General features: G+C 48.0%; 1 protein-coding gene across 1 annotated transcript; it reads left to right on the forward strand.

The window, feature by feature from the left end:
* The first annotated feature begins 266 nt into the window (after positions 1–266).
* On the forward strand, positions 267–19,498 carry LOC126534225 (dehydrogenase/reductase SDR family member 7-like). The gene is made up of 7 exons (XM_050181487.3): positions 267–508; positions 4,773–4,922; positions 13,511–13,683; positions 15,103–15,229; positions 16,696–16,742; positions 18,116–18,408; positions 19,272–19,498. The coding sequence occupies exons 1-7, from the start codon at positions 376–378 to the stop codon at positions 19,327–19,329; spliced, it is 981 nt and encodes a 326-aa protein (XP_050037444.1). The 5' UTR covers positions 267–375; the 3' UTR covers positions 19,330–19,498.
* Positions 19,499–23,148: the final 3,650 nt, after the last annotated feature.

Here is a 23,148-nt window from a genome sequence, read left to right on the forward strand (position 1 = left end):
TACGTTGCACCCAGACGAACAAGCTACGGGGCGAGGGGAAACGGGCCTGCGTTGAATCGACGCGTGGCTAAAACAACAGCTGCTGAGCTGCGGTGGCGCAGGCCAGCGGAAAACAAAGCGCGTGAAACAGCGCACGCTCGCACTTAGAAGCCGACAACTCGCTGATAAAAAAAAGAAGGAAAAAGAAACGACTTGGCGGGCCCGAGAGTAAGAGAGAGTGGCTGGGAGATAAGGAATGAGCCGTGACCCTCAGGTCATTGCGGACTCCGATAACGCGTCGTCGGCTGCGCGGCGCGGCATCTGAGCGGCTTTTTGTGCGCGCGTGCCAGTCTATCCCTCGCTGCTCGTGGTCGTGCGCCGGCTGCTGCGGCCATCATGCTGTGCTGTGCGGCCCTCGGCATCGCCGCACTGGGCGTCGCCGCCCTCGCTGCTGTCGCCTACTGGTTTCGCTACTACACCGATGCCTGCTGGAGTCTCATCTTTGCCGAGCACTTCGGCACCTCGCCGGGTGAGCCAGCCTTGTCCTTTTCCCACTCTTATTTTTTAATCTCCCTTTTAAATGCGCACTTTTCTATAGCTCCCGTCGCCGTCGGCGCGTACGGGTCCATGTTTCGTTTTGTTTTGGCGCATCAGGACCATTGGGTGGTCATAATGGCTCGCTCAGCGAGCGGCGATAGGTTCGTGGCTTATTTAACGACCGAAAGAGCCTGGAGCTACGAGGGACGCAGCAGTGGAAGGGTCCGCGTTATTATTATTTTTTTTTACTACTTGGAGTTTCTCTAAAGTGCACCCGTGTCTAAGTGCACGAGCGCTGCTTTTGCGTTCCGCATCCACTGAAGTGCGGTCGCCGCGTTCGGGAGTCGAACCCACGACATCGTGTTTCAGCAGTAGGACGCCGTATGCAGCCGGTGATCCGACGCGGCAGTGCTTAGTGAAGCGTGGTCATGCCGACTGAAAATTGGAACCCTTCCTTCAATGGAGAGGGAAAAACATGGCGTATCGTTTTTCCCACCGTATCGTTTTCCATACGCTGATTTTCAGATTTCAAAAATTCTAATTTAATTAAGCGCAGGGAAGCGGAAAGTTCATGAATAGAATAATTCCCCTAATACATTGGAGCGAAGTTTCAGAATTGGATAGTTCAGAAGATAAATCACAAATAATTAATCACTGTACAGGTTAAGTTCACAATTCGAACTCGCACCCTTGCAGTAATGGGCAGTAGGTAGTTGGACGCACTAACCACTGCGGTACTGCAAGTCTTTGGCGCCTTGCAATTTGTACGACGTTTTACGCGTCGCGCATGCCCTGAGAGTGGTGAGATCTGTTCATATATTTCGGAGGCCACAGCAAGCGATACAGTAGCGCAGGGCGACGATGTTGTGTGCCTCGCAAATACTTCTCTTTTAAGAACGCAGTGTCTGCGGCGACAGTCTGCTGCTGTTGCAGTTAGACCATTCAGGGGCGACCGAAGCACATAAGTGTGCTTACTTGTTATTATGAAATATCGGTTACTTAAAGAAAAAAGTGCGCTCCCGAATAACTATGTACAAAATTGAAAACACTGTGTCCTTTTTTTTACTCACTCGCTCGCTCACTCACTCACTCGCTCACTCACTCCCTCACTCACTCACTCCCTCACTCACTCACTCACTCGTTCGCTCGCTCGAACACGCACTCACTCACTCACTCACTCACTCACTCACTCACTCACTCACTCACTCACTCACTCACTCACTCACTCACTCACTCACTCACTCACTCACTCACTCTCATTTTCGAACGCGTCTGTCACGTATCCTCGCTATCAAATATATCAGCTATATTACCGCCACACAAGACATCAGGAACATTTCCAGTGCGCTAAGGTCGCTTGTTTAATACCCCTGACACACGGGCAAAACTAAAGACCTCTCCAGTAAACCCCGTTTGCTACTCTGTAGGACCCTTTGCAGAAAGGAGTTGCGCCGATGACACACGGCACCGCACTGAACTTCTTTAGGTAGTTCCTCAGATGAACGCCGAAGAAAAATAGCGCTGGCTGGTAAAGCCACGCGAGAGAAAACATTCTTAAAAAGCTGCGTATTTAATTACACTTAGCTACTGTAGAACCTAAAAATATACTTTTTTCGTTGTAAATGGCTAAATTATTTTATTTTATTCACGTTTTTGCGTTGTTAGCAGCCATTTAACTTGGTCCAGCAACTATGTGCAGCCGGGGTTTTGCTGTGCGTGCTGTTTATTCTGGTGATGCCCACGTTTCTGTCGTCCTTTTCCACGTCTTTGTCGTCTCTTCCTTTGTGCGCGCAGGTGTAACGCGTTTTATTCAATATGTTATTCCAACAACTGTGGTTTCTTCTGGGTATTTCCTGCGGGCGCTGATTGTGCAGTCTCCATCTCGCGACGTGAACGCACCACATGCGCGCAGCAAACAACGACTACACTGCCGGAATTCAACATGGCGGCACTAGCGACGTTATGCGAACGTTAGATAGTATAGCTAGAGGAAATCTTCACTATTCGACAAATTGTATTACCACTAACAATTAAAACATTTTCGCAAGGTAAAAAATACCTATGGGCAACGTAGTTGTGTGGCAGGTTTCCTTCTATTGACTAGTTGTGCACGCTGTGTGCGAGAGTAACTCCTTTTCCGCTCGAAAAGTAGTTGCGCGATCTCCTTTCCCGCAAAGGAACTTTGCCGTAAAGGAGATACTCCTTTGTCGTGTGTCACTGCACTTGAACGCCTTTCCGGTAGATGTCCCCTTACCTAAAGGACTTTAGAGTGCCCGTGTGGCAGGGGCATTACACTACAGCCTGAGACATTCTATGGAGACAGAAAGTCGTCGCTGCATCTTTGTAACTGTAACGATGTAGAGCTCTGTCAGTCTGAGTCAGAGAAGGGGAAAAGTGGCGGGGCATGGAATACAAAGAGAAATTAAAAGATACGAGCGTGTAGATACAAGAGCGAAAGACAATGTGAGTGTAGCGATAAGATCACGTGAGTGTCACGAGAACAATGAATTCAAGTTGCCTGCCACTAGACGCAAGCGTCTGCAATAGTCGATTTGTATTAATTGTACGGCACCGGTAGGCAGTGCCTAGCTGACGCAAGTAAAGGTGTTATTATAACTACGGGAAACTTCATTCCCCTACAGGATAATCACACCTTAGCAGAGGGGTGGAGGCGGGAATCGGTGTATCGCGTGGCGTCATTAACCGAACCTGAATTCCCCATTACCTCAGCAGTACGTATTGAAGTTGTTACCTTAGATGTGAGCAATTCAGTCCGTTCTCAGATTGTGCTGAGCTTCACCGTTAAATCGTAACAACGTTAGAGAAAAACAAAACAACGCGCAAGGGCGCAGTCACGTCATTTTTTTTTTCATTCTTAGCGCGCTTTCTTCATAGCCCCGGCAAAAAGAACACCACGCCAAAGATAACGCAGTGGTCTGAGCACGCTCCCCATCCGTTCAAATATAACATAGTCTCTGAAATAAATGATTACTATTTTTGCATAGTTAAAGCGAATAATTTCCTAAATAGTCACACTTCAAGAAATAGTCTGAACAACTCAAGACCACTAGGAACAGTATAAAATTGGTCTTATTCCTGTAAGGTGTGCACGTCGATTTGTAAAATTTGGTTCTAATTAGGCGAAAAGCCGTACATAGCGTGGTACACAGTTGTAAAACACGTACCATACACAGAAGGTTAAACTGAGCGAGTTAGCAAGCACCGATGTTGAAATTTTGAGCGGGAAAAATAGACAAGGACGGACAGGGGACCACACGGCACAAGCGAAAACAACTGAACAATATTTTTCTTCGGAAGAATGGGTTGAAGTAAGAAAACTAAAAACAAATGAAAAAATCTCAAGGATCTGCTTCTTAGATCACAACAAGAGGCAGCAGTCAGTTGCTTTTTTACTTAATCATATTATTGCGCTAAATATTCTCGTCATGGTTATATGCCTCTGCAAGGCCACTTGTGCCCCTGCACTGCAACACAATGCAATGCAATTTGCGGGCAATACAAATGCGCTTTCATTGTTTCATGTTTTTTTTTGGTTTAGCCCATTCTTAAGAAATACAGTTCTAGTTGTTAGACAGCTGCCTGGTCAGGTGGTTTACTTTCTGTCTTTGTCGACTTTTCGCGTAGAAGTTCCTACACGTCATGTATACAACTGCACAACGTCCAACGTCTCCGCCAATGTATGTGGTTCAAGAGTATCGCTAATGCCCGTGTATTTTTCGAAAATAGTTCTGTGGCGAATATGTGCAGCCCCAGCCCCGCGGATAGTTATTTGGTGCAAGGTTAAATGGTTAGTGTTCAGACAATGTTGAGCCGAGAACGTCTCGCAGATGGGGAGGGGGGAGGGCGAGGGAAGGGGCTTTAAGGGCAAACGAACTTAAGCGAGGCACGTGAAGCTCGAGTTCTAAATAGTAAGCTATGTAATGTGATCGTAGCTTGAGGAATTCGATCCATCTATTTCCTAGTGGGCAGTCATGTCTGTGGTATAGCAGTCGTGGTAAGACTAAACAATGCAAGTGCTATAGTTTCATAATTTTCGCTTCAATAAAAATTTCAGGATAAATTTAAGCTCTGAAAAGGTATGCGAGGTGCTAGTTGATTCCTTATGCACATGAGTAATAGTCGAGAATGCTAGTTAAATTTCTTCAGTACTCCTAAATGCACTAGCGTGGTAGTGTATGCATAGACTGTGTTACCATTGGCGGCGTATAACCTCGTGTTGTATGCTTCTGACGCAGCAACCCTCAGGCGCCAGGTAGCGTGGATCACCGGTGCCGGAAGCGGCCTGGGCCGTGCGACGGCACTCGAACTCGCCTCTCATGGCGTTAAAGTTGTTCTCTCCGACGTCGACGAGCAGGCCGTCGAAGACGTCAAGTACACGCTCGTAGGTAAGGTGATATTACCTGGTCAACGTGATGGATGTTGGCCGAGCTTCCACATACCACTTCTGCACGTTGCACTGTACTCAGCGCTGTTCAGCTTGACCTCCGGGGTTTAAGAAACGGTATATACCATCCGTACAGTGCTCGATGGAAACCCGCATGGCGAGGAAGAAACAATTCTTTGGAATTTTGGTATTCATCCGCCTATTGAGTTCAACGTTCTTTTACTTTTAGATGAAACAAAGAAGACTATTCATCGGTTACGGCTGAGCATCGCCTGTACAAAGCACTTTTGTGCGATTAACACCCTTTGCTACTTCAGGCATTTTAAGTCTATCTACCTACCTGTCAAAAAAGGAGTCAGACAAGGAGACGCAATCTCTCCAATGCTGTTCACTGTATACTCAGAAGAAGTATCCAAAGGATCAGGCTCATCGCTCTCTCCTTACTTGTCTAGACGCAACTATTTTAGGTTTACGTTTGTAGCATATTTCGGTTTTCAAATGACAAGACCTCGAACACTATTCCTTCTACCTCAATATTCTTTAATAACGCGACCTGCAGTGACTCGCCCTACTGCGCGTGACCTGCACTGGGTGTGTTCTGCTTTATTCATTGACATTTGGCCTCTTGCTCTTTCTTCCCTCTTCCTTCCCCTTCTTCCCATCTTCTATTTCCTTGTTTGTGTCCCCTCCTTTCTGAAGAGCAGGCAAGCGTTGTTTCCGGTGGCAGTTGCCAGCCTGCTCCTCGCTTTCTCTTTCCTGTCAAGTGTATATATGTCTTCAAATAATAATAATAATAATAATAATAATAATAATAATAATAATAATAATAATAGTAATAGTGTTAATAATTTAAACTGAAGGCTTACATGCAAGGATCGACGGTGAATATCTCAGGAACCTTTGGTTTGCAGATGGCATTGTCCTGTTCAGCAGCACTGGCGAAGAATTACAAGCGATTGAGGATCTTAACCAAGAAAGTGTAAGAGTGGCGTAGAAGATTAATATGCAGAAGACAAAGGTCATGTTCAATAGCCTGGCAAGGGAACAAGAATTCACTATCGCCAGTTAGCCTCTAGAGTCTACACAGAAGTACGTTTATCTAGGTCAATTACTCACCGGAAACCCCGATCATGAGAAGGAAGTTTACAGAAGAATAAAAATCGGTTGGAGTTCGTACGGCAGGCATTATCAAATCCTGTCTGGGAGCTTGCCACTGTCGTTGAAAAGAAAATGTGCGATCATTGCATTCTGTTGGTGCTAACATATGGGGGCAACATATGGGGCAGATAGAAGCTCGAAAACAAGCTAAGGACCCCGCAAAGAGTGATAGAACGAAAAATGTTAGGCGTAACTTTAATTGACAGGAAGAGAGCGGTGTGCATCAGAGAGGGAACAAACCGAGATACCCGATATTCTAGTTGACATTAGGAGAAAAATGACTCGCCATCGCGGTCCTGTGAAAGCGGATGTCCAGCTAAGCTGCTGAAAACCACTACTACATCTGCTGTGGGGGTAACATTGCTGCATTACAGTGAAGATGTTCATGGCAAGACTTGCGTGTATTTTTGTTCGGCGTCAACAAAAACTATGGCTCGTACTCCTCTAAGCAAGCAAGAAACACAGCGGCTCATCCCTCTAGTAAGGCAGAAGATATATATATATATATATATATAGTCGTCCACGCAAATGTACATAAATAAATGTGTGTGCGTACCTTTCGTAACGATGACCGCCGATCAAGAGAATAACTGTGTTCGTACCTTTGTTCAAAATTGTGTCACCTCTGTGCCGTGTACTAAACAGCTTCGCTGGTCATCCACTCTCACAGAACGGAATGGCTCATGATTTTTGCTTTAGAGTAATGTGAGCATTGGTAATTTTCATAGCACGCCACCTCTGGTCGTATTGCCGTTTCTTTTTACTTTGCCTTTCCTCGTATTCACGCTGGTCCTCGGGAGTTCTAATTATGCGTTGTCTACCCAAATCAGTGCTGCAACAACAATCAAATCAGTTGACAGGCTGGTTCTTTTATTCTTTTATATAGGAAAAGCTATTGACGTCACTACCCACGCCTCAAGCTGCCATCGCTGCGGCACCTTGCACAACAATAAACTTTACCGGGAAACGTATGCGGGGAGCGCTACGTACTTCACATTGTTATCAAGGGCGCCTTATCATCAATTATGTGGTTTGGTTGCTTGTTTTGTACCTGTTTTTTTTTAATGAAGGATGCTGTTCTGTATGTTGTATGCCTGACTCCAAAGAGTGTATGTAATTTCGCTTCACTTTGCTGAGTGCTTGCAGCCTGCTTTACGTCTGCTGCGGCGCGTCCGGGTATTGCAGTAACTCCGGGATCGGTCCATATTTCACCATGTCCATAGACGACGACACGAAAGATGCCGACCAACGAGGGGCTAACAGCTTCGCTGTAAATTACGAGAGAATTATTGCACGATGACTGTCGACGGCAATGCGTATAGCCACCGAGGAATGCAGCGACAGACATGTTCCTGAAGTTACGATTCTATAACACATCCTGTGGTAATTCTGAGACTTTCACTGATGCGGCTATATGCCACATACTGCGATATTGTCCCATTTTGCTATGGCACTAGTTTGCCAACTTCGCCCGTGATCACGGAGGCGTGACGACGACTGTATGATGCCGATGCAGTGACGACGGAATGAAGAAGGAATGATATCGATGGAACGACAAAGGCGTACAAGGACGATAGCATAACGACAATGAAATATTGATATTTAAATTATGGTTATAGTATAACGACGAGAACGGGAAGACGATGACATGAGGACAATGAGATGACGACTGTAAAACGACAACCGGATGAAGAAGAGAGAATAATGACGATGGCATGACTAAGACGGCATGAGGAGGACTGTTTGACAACGGATGCATGAGAGCGTCTGTGCGACGACAACGGAAGGACAACGGTGGCATGACACCAGTGGCATAATCACGATTGAACGACGACTGCATTATTACTATAGAATGACGAACAAGGAATGACGTCGACGGATCGATGAAGGTGGTATGACGACGAAGTCGTGACGACAGTAGGATGACGTTACTGAAGTGTTGACGATGGTGAAACGACAAGATGACGACGATGGCGTGTCGATAAAGGTATGACGAGAGCAAGATTACGAAGCTGGAATGACAACAATGAAACGACCTGGACGGTATCAGAACCAGGAACACATACCTGGCGGACCAAGCAGGCAGACAACTTGAGCCACTGGGTTGGCGTAAGAGGACAGATATATATATATATATATATATATATATATATATATATATATATATATATATATATAGAGAGAGAGAGAGAGAGATAGGCTCAAGACGGTGACGTACACAAAGAATTATATTGGCGTTAAAAAGTGTCATAAAGTGTCTTGCCGTGTGCTTCCGTCTCTAGATTTTCCATCAGAACTACGCGTGATTGCTAACAAACTCGACCACTTATTCTGCTTACTGCGTGTATTTGCATAGTTATCACAACAACATTGATTAATAGTTCGCATATCCAACAATCAGGCATCAGCATGCGTGCCTTGAATTGCATTTTGTATGATCCTGCAAAGTTATTCAACATGAGGAGTACATGATACGTGGCCTTCACTTGCAAAGCCTCCGCGAGAGCGGACCCGAGGCAGCGCAGAAAGCGACCGTTGAAACGAAATTGCAAGAATTCATTGACCTGAAGTATAGAAGAAAACACATACACCACTCAAGAACGCACGGAAAGTACATTGTCCAGGTGAAAACGGCACATTGTGCAGGTGAAAAGCGACACAAAACAGTAGTGTGATGATGATATACAAGAACTGAGAAAGCCATCTGTACTAGTGAGACGTCCCGCAGGACGTGTTCTCGACGTGTTCGTTTGTATGCACGAGTTCATATTCGCGCATCTGTGCGAGATTGCGATGTGACGTTCAATTAACTTTCGTTATGCAGTGATGACATGTCCCGTTCCAGCTGACGTTGGTAGCCACGGTGACTGTACTACTGAAGTACCGCGGTGGATGTAGAAGTCTTGCATTGTTTCGGTATACTCCGGATGGCTAGCTGTCGTCGCCACTGCCAGTATCCACAGTCGTAGTGTTCCAGTGGTGTAGGTTGGCCGCGGCCATGGCGGACCGCTCCTGCTTGCCTGCAACGAAGAACGCGTTGCTGAAATTCCACATAACAGAAGCAAAGTCGCTGGCATGGCGTCCAACTCTGAGCGATGCTCCCGCGTCGACGCTCGACCCATTCGCCGTGGTCATCGGCATCGGAATCTCGACGGTGACCGAGCCGTCATTGCTGGTCCCGGTGCCGCCAATAGCAGCCGCCCGCTCGCCACCGCTGAGGTCGTCGGTCGCGGCTCTGGTCCAGCGGTGCACGATGTAGTTACGCTCTTCTTCAACGTTCTTCTTCAGCTTGCCGTACCTGTCGAACGTGTAGACCAGGACGCAGGTGAACCCCACGATGGAAACACCCAGCACGGCGATGATCACGTACTGGCCATCGCGGTCGAGCAGGTCTACCGGAGGGCTCATTCGTGCCTGCACCTCGGGTTCCATGGTGCCCCCTCTCTGCTCGCCATGCTGGAAAACGCTGTGCAGCTGCGTAGCAGTGACGATAGTTGCTGTGGAAATTGCGCTCGGGGCTGGAGTCGTCCCCGGCATTACGCGGGCGTCAAAGTGTCGGTCGCATGTAGTCCTTTGCTGATGCTGATGTTGATGTAGTAGATGCAGAGGCTGGATGTTAGTGACGTATCCGCTCTTCAGGGTTGGCCAAGAAGTATACGTAGATGTAGATCCTTGTGATATACTGGCATTCCCTAGAACGTCGGCCGCAGTACGCGCTCTGCGCGGACTCCTTCTTCTTTCCTTTCTTCCGTCTCATGATTCATGATGTTGATTCCTTAACACATGGCTTGCAGCCACAAAGGCAATTGGCCGTATATCGAGATCTGAACTGACTAGAAAGAAACGGCTAATACCGACATCTGAAATGAAAGGAATAATTCTCGCCAGGAGATGAGAGCAAGCAGCCAGGAAAAGAGAATGGCGTCGGAACTAGGCTATAGGTATGTCTATTAACTCTAAGGCTAGTCTTTAAAATACATAATTAGTTTGTTCAAAAGTCACCGACACCAAGGAAAGCAAGACAATGCGAGGATGCCAGGTTTTTGCCCTGATGCCTCTATTTATTAATGCGAATAGCCTTCTTTGCCTACTGCGGCCGTTTTGAGTCTGTCTGTCTGTCTGTCTGTCTGTCTGTCTGTCTGTCTGTCTGTCTGTCCTGTGTCCTGTCTGTCTGTCTGTCTGTCTGTCTGTCTGTCTGTCTGTCTGTCTGTCTGTCTGTCTGTCTGTCTGTCTGTCTGTCTGTCTGTCTGTCTGTCTGTCTGTCTGTCTGTCTGTCCTGTCCTGTCCTGTCCTGTCCTGTTTGTCTGTCTGTCTGTCTGTCTGTCTGTCTGTCTGTCCTGTCTGCATGTCTGTCGCCGACGCAGTACGTGGTCCAGGTTGTTTACCAGCCTGTACCCCTAGGTATGTGCTCGTAGTATTGATGCGGTCGTGGTCGTTGCATTGTGGTCATGCCAGGTTCGTCATCTGACTTTCGTTACGGCGACGCGTGGTCGTGCCTTTTGCGCCAACCAGCGGCCGAATTTGTGTTACAGCAAGCACTAAGTATGTACTCGTGGCCGCGATACCGTCGTCGATATATCGTCGTCAGTCCAGTTTTGTCATCCAACTCTAGTCATTCCGTTGTCTTCACGCCATCGTCGCCATGCATTCCTTGTCGCTGCCGTCGTGATGCCGCCGCGGTTTTGCCACTGTCGTCACTAAAGCTTCATCATGCGACTCTCGTCCATCGACCATCATTTTCACACCAGTTGTAGTCATACCCCTGTCTTCATGCCGTCGTCGTCAGCTGCCCTATCGTCATCACTTCAGTAACGTCATCCCATTATGTAGGCCGTAATCGCGTCATCATGATGCCACCGTCACCGTTCCACACGCACCAATCCATCTTTTTTTTTGTAATTCTCTCGTAATCATGCTGCCGTCATTCAATCGGGCTTATGCTGCCGTTGTCCCGCCATCGTCGACATTGCGTGACAGTCGCTATCATACGTCCTGTGTCATACCGTCGTCCTCGTGACGTCATGGTTGTGCCGTCGTCGTAACTTCAGTTTCATCGTCCAACTTTTGTCGTACCGTCGATGTCACGCCATCATCGTCCCACAGGACTCGTGGTGCAGTGGACGACACGCCATTGTCGTCATACGCTCGGCATCATTCAAACGTCCGCATACCTTAATTCTCAAACCATCGTCGCCATTGCACCGTTATCACACAGTCGTCGTCGTGCTTTCGTCGTAATACCGTCGTCATGATGGCCTCACGTTCGTTCCATCGTCTTCATTCAAACTTCGCCATCCAACTCTCTTCGCGCCGTCGTCGTCACACAGCCGTGTTCTTACCATTGTCTTCGTGCCGTCGTCATGCTGTCGTATAACGAATGCCATTGCTTCAGTAACGTCATCCCATTGTGATCATGCCGTCGTCCGTTATACGATCTTCGTCGACCAACCATTGTCATTCCTTCTGCATCATTACACCGTCGTCGCTGCGTCGGCGTCATACAGTCATCGTAATGCCGCCATGCTCATGGGAGGCGTTGCCAGGCGAGTGCTGAAGCAAAGTGTGACTTTGCCGGATTGTGTCGCATGTAGCCGACACAACGCAAGTTTCCTAAACGACCAATACAGATGTTCGATAAATGTTACTTCATAAATACAGTGTATAGCTACATTGCTCGAATGGTAATCGCATTGACGTCGGCAGTCACCCTGAGATGAGTATTTTATAATTTTTTACTGTCACTTTGTATGAGTTATACTATTGTCGTTCGCATTGTTGCTTGGTTGTTTCTTTGTTTTTGTTATGAGACATCATTGTGCGTAATATTGCTTTAAGAGTCCTTGTAATGTGGTCTTGTTATTTTGGCTGGTATGTGATAGCGCAACTTTGTTGTAACTGTGTTGTATATTGTTATATTGCCACGTGGTAGTGACTGTGAAGAAAGCAGCCAAACTGAGAAAGACGAAGCTAGCGTTTTATTGGGCGAACTTGTGCCCTCAAAAACAGGTTACGCTCAAAGAACGGCGACAGCGGCGAACGCAGTCGGCGATCATCAAAATCTGATCAACGGGTCAAGCGCGTCGGCTTTTATACATCAGTCGTTGAATGTTCCAGAGTAATCGCTGGGACCCGCGTGTCTTCCACAAAGTTCTACATTATTCGCGTCGCGCACACATGCGATCAGATTACACAAGGTTCGGTCACAGACAGCGGATGGAAGCATCGATAACATTCCAGACACTTCCGATACATGCAGGCGCGTTCTGCGCTGTGCGATAACATTTGTTTGGCGGTGAAACGCGTCGCCCGATAAAGACAAACTAGTACACGTGTCAATATGTTGGATGTTCTAAATGTATGTGGTGTGCACCACATAGTCAAGAGCGAATTAGTAGTCGGCCCCTATTTGTGCGCCAGCATCTCTTTATATCTTGTCAATAATTATAAGAAGGGAACAACTGAAACACGCATTCGCCTTCAGTGAGTACATGCTTCGTTTCGAACGGCGGACCGATGTTTGAGAGTCATTGCTGTGTGCAGGTTGCCCTACTTCCTGCGTAAGAGGCACCTCCCTTCTGAAGAGTAGGCAGGCGTTGTGCCACTTCCGGTGGGAGTTGCCAATAATAATAATAATAATAATAAGAGGCACTTTGAGCTCGGTTCTTTCGCTGAAGTGCTCGAGGTTTAATTTGATGGACTCAGCCCGATCTTGCAGAGGGGGAGGGACACTCTCTGATGTAGGTTATCATCATCATCATCATCATCATCATCATCAGCATCACCATCATCATCCTGGCTACGCCCACTGCAGGGCAAAGGCCTCTCCCATTCTTCTCCAACTACCCCGGTCATGTGCTAATTGTGGCCATGTTGTCCCTGCAAGCTTCTTAATCTCATCCGCCCACCTAACCTTCTGCCGCCCCCTGCTACGCTTCCCTTCTCTTGGAATCGCGGCCGTAACCCTTAATGACCATCGGTTATCTTCCCTCCTCATTACTCCTAATCTCCTAATCTGCATTACTCCTTACCTCCTAATCTAGGTGGTAAATACTTAAAAGATGGCATTGGAGCTGTGGTGCCAGCCGGGGAACAGCAGATCCGACGCCAACACCGAGGACACGGTCATGCATGAAGGATGGAACTCGTTCGTTCGAGAGTTATACAAAAGCGCGGCCAGTATCATTATTCACTGGTTGCCTATACGTGCGCAGAGGAATCGGGCTCCTCTGGCGATGAAGCCCCTCAGTATACGGACCGCATAGCGTGCTCCTCATGGAGCGAAAAGGCGCGTGGGTCGAGGAGGTTGTGAACATGCGTAGCGGGCATGCTGCGAAAAAAAAAAAAAAGGAATTTCGGAATGCCGTACACGTGTGCAGGAGAAGCGATAGCGCACACTTGGTAAAAATTTAAAATGGCGATTGCGGTTTCTAGCGCAGGAGCTTCTGAGCGAAAGAGACGTGCTGGTCCTTTCCATGGACGTGACCAAGTTCGACGAGCACCCCAAGCTCTTCGAGAAGGTGCTCGAGAGGTTCGGCCGCCTCGACATCCTCGTCAACTGCGCGGGTCGTTCCCAGTCCGCCCGGTTCCAGGACATCAGCATGGAGGTGCGTCGCCACATGCATGCCCGGCGTCAATCTGCCGCCACTCGGACGCAGTGTCGCGTTGTGGCAACTCGGCAGCACCGAATACTGTCAGCATTGCGAGTTTACAAACTTGACGCTAAGGGCGAACTAGCCTGTGCCCAGAGAGATAAGCAACGATAAAATCGCAGCGACAGCGGCGAACACAGTCGTCGGTCGGTCGTCGAATCTAATCTCACAGGTTTGTCAGCCAATCTGTATACATAGGGTGTCCCAGCTAACTTTAGCCTGGCTGTTCAATGAAAGAAAACAATATTGGAAAAAGAAAGACAAGGTGCGAGACACCATTTCAAGAACTCGGTGTTGGGTCGCCAGAGGTCTAACGACCGAACGCCGTACGTTCTGCAGGGTGTTCCAGCTAACTTTAGCCAGAGTTTAAAAAATTATGCGAATAGAACCAAGGTAATTTTGTTTGCCGTCGCTTGGAGTATTGCTCAACCTATTCTTTAATTCCGGCTAATTGGGTAATTAGGCTTAATTAATTATTGAACTTCTCAGATATTATAATTTGATGAAAAAGTGCCAACGAGACAATTGCAGATCGACATGAAACACCCCCAATACAGCTTTCTGTTGCTCAATACGTGCTACGTGACAGTGTTTTTCCGAGAGTGAAAGAAGCCCGCGAATACACGCAAAATTGCAGCCCGACTGGCCGCTCGAGGCACTTGAGCTTGAGGAAAAGTTCCAAGTAAGCTGCAGCATCTGTTATCGGGCTTTGTGCTTCAGCTGGGCTGCGTGCTGGTCACACAACATTTCTTCAGCGTTTCGCGCTGATAACTGCTTAATTCGATTACATAAATTCTGTGATTAAATAGGTCTTGACATTCGAGATTTACGTGCGCCGCTAGATCAGAATGACTTTGGAGCAAAGAATGTTTCGTCGTGATCGGCTGTGTTAAGTATTACAAATATAGAATATTCTTTGCAGTGTTCTGAAAGCAGTGCGACGGTGTACGTCAAAGATTGAATGAGTGCAATTGTTGCCACACACCAAATCTGGCATGACACTACTAGGTTGAAATAATAAACCACAATGTTGCTCGAAGCTAGAGGGTTGGAGTTGAGACAAGTCCATGTACTTCTATGTACGCGTCCTTCCCATTGGCTGGATGAAGCGATGTAACGTCAGCGCGGGTGTGCACTGGTGACACGTTATGAAAAGTGATTAGTGCTCTGTTATAAGCTACACCAAAGTACAGATATTCAAAGACTAAAGGCTGTACATAGTGCAAATCAACGCATTACCTTTCGTCAACGCTTCTGCTGGTATACTTCGAGGGAATGTAGTGGAATGCTGTAGGGACCATGAACAGCCGTTACGGCGTCTGCCGTCTTTGCGGACTACGCGATGTCTTGCGTTGCTTATTTGTCCCTTGGCAGGTCCACAAGGCCATGTTTGAGCTGAACGTGTTCAGCCACGTGCACCTGACTCAGACAGTGATTCCACACTGGCTAGAGCGGAGGAGCGGTCACGTGGTCGTCATCACCAGCGTCGCCTCCAAGATCGGTGAGCGCTTCGAGGAGCGTGTTTTCCGTCTGTCAATTGGGGACAGAAATTGGGGTGTTGTTATCGCATCCGCTGTTGCGTCCCGTCCTTCGAGGCACAGGAAGTCGTGGTACACGGTGAACCTTAATAGCAATGCTTCACGAACGTTTGACCAAGACGGATCCCGTTCACCGGTTATTCGAGGGTTACCACCGGAACACTAACTACTGTTAAAGCAGAATGCATGCACGCGAACACACGCCTTCGATTAGAGTTATTGCAATTAAATATATTAAAGGGTACCATGATTCTGCTTTAGGCGCATTTAGTCTCATTAGCATCATACCATCAATCAGTCTTCAGAGCTTGGGAACTTTAGCTTGGGAACAACTACTGATTTCCCTATTAAATGCAGGCAAAACGCAGAAATCCTCTCATGAGTCAATCGCTAGGACAATTTGAATGAAGTCTGTCACATTTGAGAGAGAAAGGTGAATTCCAGCAACTCTAGGAAGCAGAATTTTGAATTAGCCCCTCATACTATATTAAAAAAATTGCCGAAAATTTTTTAAGAATTGAAGCACGGAGTTTACAAATCCGCAATAATGCACCAGAAGCAGATATCGCAATTATGTAACCTGCATCCTGTCACCTGCAAATGCCAGAACACCTGTGTAACGTGCGTTGACTGCACCCTAAAGAACCCCAGGAGGACGAAATTATTGCGGAGTCCCTCACTTCGCCGTGCCTCGTACGGTGATCCCTAGAATTTAAATTCATTGGAAGTTTCATTGGGAAGTTTGTTTATCTGCAGTTGCAATATGCGAGGGTTTTCAGCACATCTCTAAGTGCGAACGTTTGTTAGAAACATAACATTCATAGAAGATAGCATTTCTAAAACATTACAGTTGAGTTCGAAGTTACAAGACTCTGGCTGTATAGTCTCTTTCGGACCGCATTTTTGGCATCGCGGTGCAACACCTCGACGTCAGTGCGTTTCACGTGAATTATTCGCGCGACACAAATCTCGCAAATCATGCTTGGCTGCAGTGATATGGTTATTCGCTGAATTTGCGACGCTCATTCCGAAAGTATGTCGATACGCTATAGAATTACGCGACGTAAGAAAAAAGAAAGTGATAAGAAGTTTGCCCTCGCGCGAGCTCTCTTGTCAGGCCCTTTTGTTTCCACTTATTCAGCCGGTCGATTTGCATTGAAATTCTTCAAACTGATGATTTGGGAGTTCTCAGCTCATGAGCTACATATTGCTATTACAAACAGCAGCGGGAACAAAAGAAAAAGAAGGAAAAGAAAACCGTGAACGAAAACAGTCGTGTATGGTCGGACTCTGAAGGGGTGCTTGAAAAAGACAGATATTTTTGGAAAAAGAAAGCTGTATTTTAATCCTCGCAGTGCCTTTATTGCCACACCTGTTTGCTTATTTTAATTGCAACAACTTATGCGCACTTTGAATGCCTTCTGCCCAGCGCTACCCGACTCGGCCACATACAACGCGACCAAGGCGGCTTTGCACGTAAGTTCTGCTTTTGCATCGATTATTAAAGGTTCATCCCCGTACGTCAGAGGGTGCCACGCGTATGATTAGTCTCGTTTCTTGTTACTCTCGACAACGGCTGCTGAATTCGTCGGCGGGACAAAAAAAAAAAAAAGGAAGTGCAAGAAAACAATTGCTCCATAAATGCTCGTGTAAGTTGAAGCAACTCGCAATCGGGTTTAATCCAGCAGAGGGCTGTGCACTTCTGAAAAGTTCATAAGAGTGTCCGGAAACCTGCTAAATTTCCGACTGCTTGCTGATTGGAAACAACCTAATTAAGAGCAGGCTGCAGATGCCCTCGAAGTAAAGTTCTGGCTATACGTTATATTACACCACGTGACATGGCGCATGCGCAGTTTGGGATACAGTCATCGTCGTTTGCATTTCGTTTTAGCTGTATTGCTTTCTACGAAGACTCTCGTGCCTTTTTACAAAGTTCCTTACACAGGACGCCCGACACTGACGATCGTACACGATGGTAGTGAAATAAATTTTGTACTTGTTTGTTTCTATAATATGTGTTGCCTGACCTCTCGTCTGCGCCCGAGCCCCTGGCACTCTGTTGCAGAAATTCTTAGTAATGTGCGTGGCTGGGCGAGGGAAGACATGCCAGAAATGAAAACAAACAAACAAACAAACAAACAAACAAACAAGAAAACAAACAAGCACACACACACGAGCACACACACACACACGCACACATACACGCACACATACATACATACATACATACATACATACATACATACATACATACATACATACATACATACATACATACATACATACTAATGTACGCAGGTACAGAGAGAGAGAGAGAGAGACAAAAGGGAAGGAAAGACAGGGAGGTTAGCCAGTGTAAATACCGGCTGGCTACCCTGTGCTGGGGAAAGGGGTAAAGGGAATAAAAGGAGAAGGAAGAGAGACGAAAAAAAAAAACAAGAAAAATGCACACAGTAACGCGATGTTACGCGCAACAATAGTCAAAGTCGTTCGCACAATTCACATGTCCTTAAGAACTTGAGCAAGGCCCTTAAGGCCTTGAGTGCAGGTACAACGGGAGCAGAAACTGACCGCGACATTCCTTTGCAGATTATACTCTCGTCCCTTTCACGAACTTTTCACTCCTTAGGTGTCCTCTTATTGTGGTTCCTCTTTCTTCATTTCTGTTCCTTTTCTGGCCCCTCTTTTCTTGAGGCAGACGTGCGTTGAGCCCTTTCTGAAGGCAGCAATGCTTTTCGTTCGTTTTATTTGTGCTTACACTTAATCCTGATAACAGGAACAACCACGGCACAGAGAGCGCGTGTAGCTTGATGACCCCTCGTTCTTCGGCTTTGTCGGGATGCGCGCAGGGTTACTTCGAAGGCCTGTGGTCCGAGGTGTTCGACAAGGGAATCAACGTAACTCTGGTCTGTCCTGGACCCGTGGCCACGCCCATCCGCCAGAAGTGCTTTAGCGACGTGCTGGGAAAGACCGAGAGCTTCAAACCGGCGCCGGCGGGCAAGAGCAACAAGATGGCGCCCAGCCGTGCCGCGCAGCTCATCGTGCTCGCGGTGGCCAACAAGCTCGACGAGATCTGGTTCGGCCCGCAGCCGTTTGTCGTGTACGCCTACCTGGCCCAGTACTTCCCCACAATATTCAGGAGGTACGTCTCTTTGAGCAAAGTTGGAAGCTTTGCGCCCAGGCAGTCGGTTAGGCCTTGCTTAATACGGCACTTGTTACATCACCGAAGCTGATACGAGAAACCTACAAGTGCGCTTGTCCATACATCTTGTCTGACCTAAGCAAGATGGCGGACCTCGGGCTAGGATCGTATTATTGCGCCAGCGCGGAGACTGGGGACACTCATTCCAGCCAACCTGGGATTCCTGAAACGCCCAAGCTTTCAAATCGCGTGTCCATAGCTTTAACATTGCTGCTAGCAGGAACGCGACCACCTCAAATTTGTTAGGGCGAGTTAGGTGTGCGGGAAAGTTTGCTAACGGAATTCTGCATACTGTCTAACCACCTGTAAAAGTACAGTGTTGACCGGATGCCCTTCTACCACAGAATCACCGAAGCGTCCTCCCTCAGAGAGACGGTTACATGTAGTGTCCGGGGAGGTCTGTCGGCCGGGTCGAATCGCGGAGGTCGGGCTGAACCGAGGAAATCGGATCGGCTACATTGTCTCTGCCGTTGCACGCGGCTGGCTCTGACCCTGGCAATACAGGGAAAGCCAAACGCGAGCTTTCCGAACTAGTGGAATGCTTCTGCAATTTTTCACAGCACGACCAATTAGTATGCAGTTTGCGACTCGGACCATGTAAGGCAAAGAAATCACACGAAATATGTCATGTTGCGTGGCTCGTACGTGGCGCATTTCTCACATGCAAGGACCACTGCATTAATGGACATATGTAAGAGCACCAAAAATGTGCAAATGTAATGGGTAAACGATGGATTTGTAAGTCATTGGATCACGACCGTCTCGGGAGTAACCCTTGTGCTTCTCTCCTTCTCTCCTCGCAGGCGCGTCGTTCCGTCGATCTACCAGAAGGACCACATTGCGAAGTTGCGCGATGGCTGAGCCATGGGACTTTGTTAATGTTTTCAATCTGTGTCAATCATTCCATTCGCCAAAGAGAATGCGGATGGTTTAGAACCCGCCTCCAGAGCACCTTGATAAGAGTTCACCGCGCGTAATTAACGTTGTGTAAATAAAGAATAGCTTGCGTAAGAAAGCTACAAGTAATCAACACTTGTTTTCCCTCATTTCTTTCTCCATTCTACAATATGATTGTTCTGCTTTGTGCAGCACACCAATGAGTACACTTAATGTCATTCACGACTGAGCCAGGTACGCTGATATAGGCGTGCGCTTTGACTTACGGCTCGGTAGTGTGTACCCCGAGCAAACAAGCTCACAGCCTTTTGTAAGAATATATCGATTTGCTCGCTCCCCGACCCATTCCCGTTGCCGTTGGCGTTGACGATACCTGTCAATATTTCCTTCTATCTCTTCGTCTTATTTCTAAGACGTTCATGCCAAGCAGCTACCTCTCTTCAAAATAACTTTCGTAAACCTTGCCTTAATTTCTTAATTCCTGTCTATCCTTCATTTCGTGTAGTATCTTATCCCCTCGTAACCCATTCTTCCTTCAAACCTGCGGTGCATTATAGAACAGCCTAAGGCTACCTTCGGTGCTCCCGCCTACCTAAACCTACGTGACCTCGGATTTTGTCCTCGTATAGACGTCAGATTTAATCATCTTTAGAATTAAATCAGAAGAGATAAGCGACAAGTTGGCGAGTCAGGATAGTTGGCTAAAGTTAATGTCGAACAAATCTCGAAGCGCATCGGCACACGGACAAAAATTTTACGGAATAGACGTACGATAGCAATGCACGAGTGGAAACAATCGGAGCGTGGCAAGCTCAATACACTGATATGAAAGGCAGTGAAGCGGGCCCTCTGGCTCCCGATCACCACGCTGAGGCATCGACTCCTTGAGCTCGGCGTGCACAATACGCTCGAAGAGACCGCTGAGGTTCAGGAGAGAGCGCAGGTGAGACGATTGACCACCACCACGACGGGCCGTCGCATCTTGCGCGAGCTCGGCTACTTTCCCCTGAACACCCAGGATCCATCGGAGTTTACGCCAGTACCCCGCCAGCTCCGCGACCTGATCACGATCGCATTCATTCAGCGAAACGTACGTCTGGAACACAATCAAGGTAGGCGCCTAGCCCGGGCGACCGCATTCCTCAAACGCACAGAGAAGAAAGCGGACGACGTCACTTTCGTGGGCGCCACCGCGTACCGATCGATGCAACCGAGCCTTCGTCGCGGTCGCGGTCTCCTCCTCGCAGCGGACACTAAACGCCTCCACGGTAGTCACATGCGACTCCGAGGTGGCCGGAGCAAGTGGCCATAGCCCTGGCAATGCCCGACGATTACGGCAAGGTGAATAAGAACGTTGAGGAAGAGCGTAACTACATCGTGAACCGCTGGGTCAGAACCGTGGCCGACGAGCTCAAAAGTGGCGAGTGAGCGGCGGCCGTTGGGGACTCCGGGACGAGCGATGGCGGCTCGGTCACCGTCGAGATTCCGATGCCGCCGGCGAATGGGTCTTGCGTCGACGCAGCATCGCCGCTTAGATTAGGACGCAATGCCAGCGACTTTGCTTTTGTTGTGTGGAATTTCAGCAACGCGTTCTTCGTTGCAGGCAAGCAGGAGTGGTCCGGCACGGCCACGGCTCACCTGAAACTCTGGAACACTACGACTGTGAGCAGTGGCGACGACAGCTAGCCATCTGGAGCTGCCCCAACCGGTAAAGAGTACTACAGCCAGCGTAGTACCATAAACACCGTGGTACTTCAGTACTACTGCCATTGTGGCTACCAACGTCAGCTGGAACGGCAGACGTCATCACTGCATCACAAAGGTTGATTGAACGTCGCGTCGCGATCTCCCACACGGCAGCGACTATGAACTCGTGCAGAAAAACGAACACGTCGAGAACACGTCCTGCAGGACGTCTCACTAGTGCAGACGGCTTCCTTAGTTCGTGCCTATCATCATAGCGCTATCGTTTTTTGTCGCTTTTCACCCGCACATTCGCATGCATTTCCGTGCGTTCTTGAATGGTGTGTTCTCTTCTATACACCGGCTCAATGAAACTATTGCACTGTCGTTTCAACTGTCTCTTTCTGCGCTGCCTCGGCTCCACTATCGCGGAGTCTTTGTAAGTTAAGGCCATGTGTCATGTACCCTTCATCTTGAATAATTTTGTACTACCATTCGGAATACAATACAAGCCCGCGTATGCTCTTGCCAGATTATTGCACATGCCAAATATTAATCAAATTTCGAATGGTAACCATGGAGATGCAGGCAGTAAAGAGGATGAGTGGTCCAGTTGGTTGGCAATCATGCGTACTTCCGATGGGAAATCTAGAGACAGGAGCACAGGACAAGATAGCTTTTAATGCGAATATCATCCCTTGTTTACTTCAGCGGTTTTGAGTGTCCGTCCGTCCGTCCGTCCGTCCGTCCGTCCGTCCGTCCGTCCGTCCGTCCGTCCGTCTGTCTGTCTGTCTGTCTGTCTGTCTGTCTGTCTGTCTGTCTGTCTGTCTGTCTGTCTGTCTGTCTGTCTGTCTGTCTGTCTGTCTGTCCTTCCTTCCTTCTGTCTGCCTGCCTGCCTGCTTGGCCCGCTAGGTGTGTGCTCCTGGTTGTGATGTCGTCCGGGTCGTTTCATTGTTGTCGTTCTAGCTTCGTGATCTTGCTCGTCATACCGTTGTCGTCACGCCATCGTCGTCGTGCGGTCGTTTCACCATCGTCAACACTTCAGTGTCGTCATCCTATTGTCGTCATGCCTTCGTCGCCATAACCCGCCGTGGTTGCTCAGTGGCTATGGTGTTGGGCGGCTGAGCACGAGGTTGCGGGATCGAATCCCGGCAACGGCGGCCGCATTTCGATGGGGGCGAAATGCGAAAACACCCGTGTACTTAGATTTAGGTGCACGTTAAAGAACCCCAGGTGGTCGAAATTTCCGGAGCCCTCCACTACGGCGTGCCTCATAATCAGAAAGTGGTTTTGGCCCGTAAAACCCCATAATTAATTAATTACTTCGTCGCCATACCACCTTCATCGATCCTTCGGCGTCATTCCTTGTCCGTCATTTTACGGCAATAATGCGGTCGGCACGCAATCGTGATTATGCCATTGTTGTCACGCCATCCTCGTTATTGCGCCGTAGCCACACAAACGCTATCATGCATCCCTTTTCACACCGGCGTCGTCATGCCGTCTTGGTCATGCCATCGTAGTTATTCCCGCTTTTTCATCCAGTTGTCATACCAGCGTCGCCACTCCATTGTGATCACACAGTCGTCGTCATCTCATTGTCCTCCCGTTGTCATCACGTCGTCGTCTTATACTAGCGCCATAATTTCAATATCAACATCTCATTGTCGTCACGCTGTTGTCCTTATACGCATTTGTTGTTCCATCGATATCGTTCCTTCTTCATTCCATTGTCACTGCGTCGGCGTCATACAATCGTCGTCATGCCTCGATGCTCACGTGCGACGTTGGCAAGGGAGTGCCATAGGAAAGTGGGACGATATCGCAGCATGTGGCACGTAGCTAAATCAGCGAAGGACCCAATTACCGCTAGACGTGTTAAAGAAACGTGACTTCAGGAACAGGGTGTGTCGCTACATTTTCGATTGCTATTCTCATTGTCGTCGACAGTCATCGTGAGAGGCGTACTCCCGTAACTTTTGAAACTGCGTCGAACTTCTGTTTGTTTCAATAAGTTTAGCAGTCGCTGGGAACTGCACTTATGTGCAATATGTTCGTCTCTCTGTGCCTCTCTAACCTTCTTTACGCGAACTTGGGTAA

This window comes from Dermacentor andersoni, chromosome 7 (assembly GCF_023375885.2).
Source record: "Dermacentor andersoni chromosome 7, qqDerAnde1_hic_scaffold, whole genome shotgun sequence".
Lineage (NCBI taxonomy): Eukaryota > Metazoa > Arthropoda > Arachnida > Ixodida > Ixodidae > Dermacentor > Dermacentor andersoni.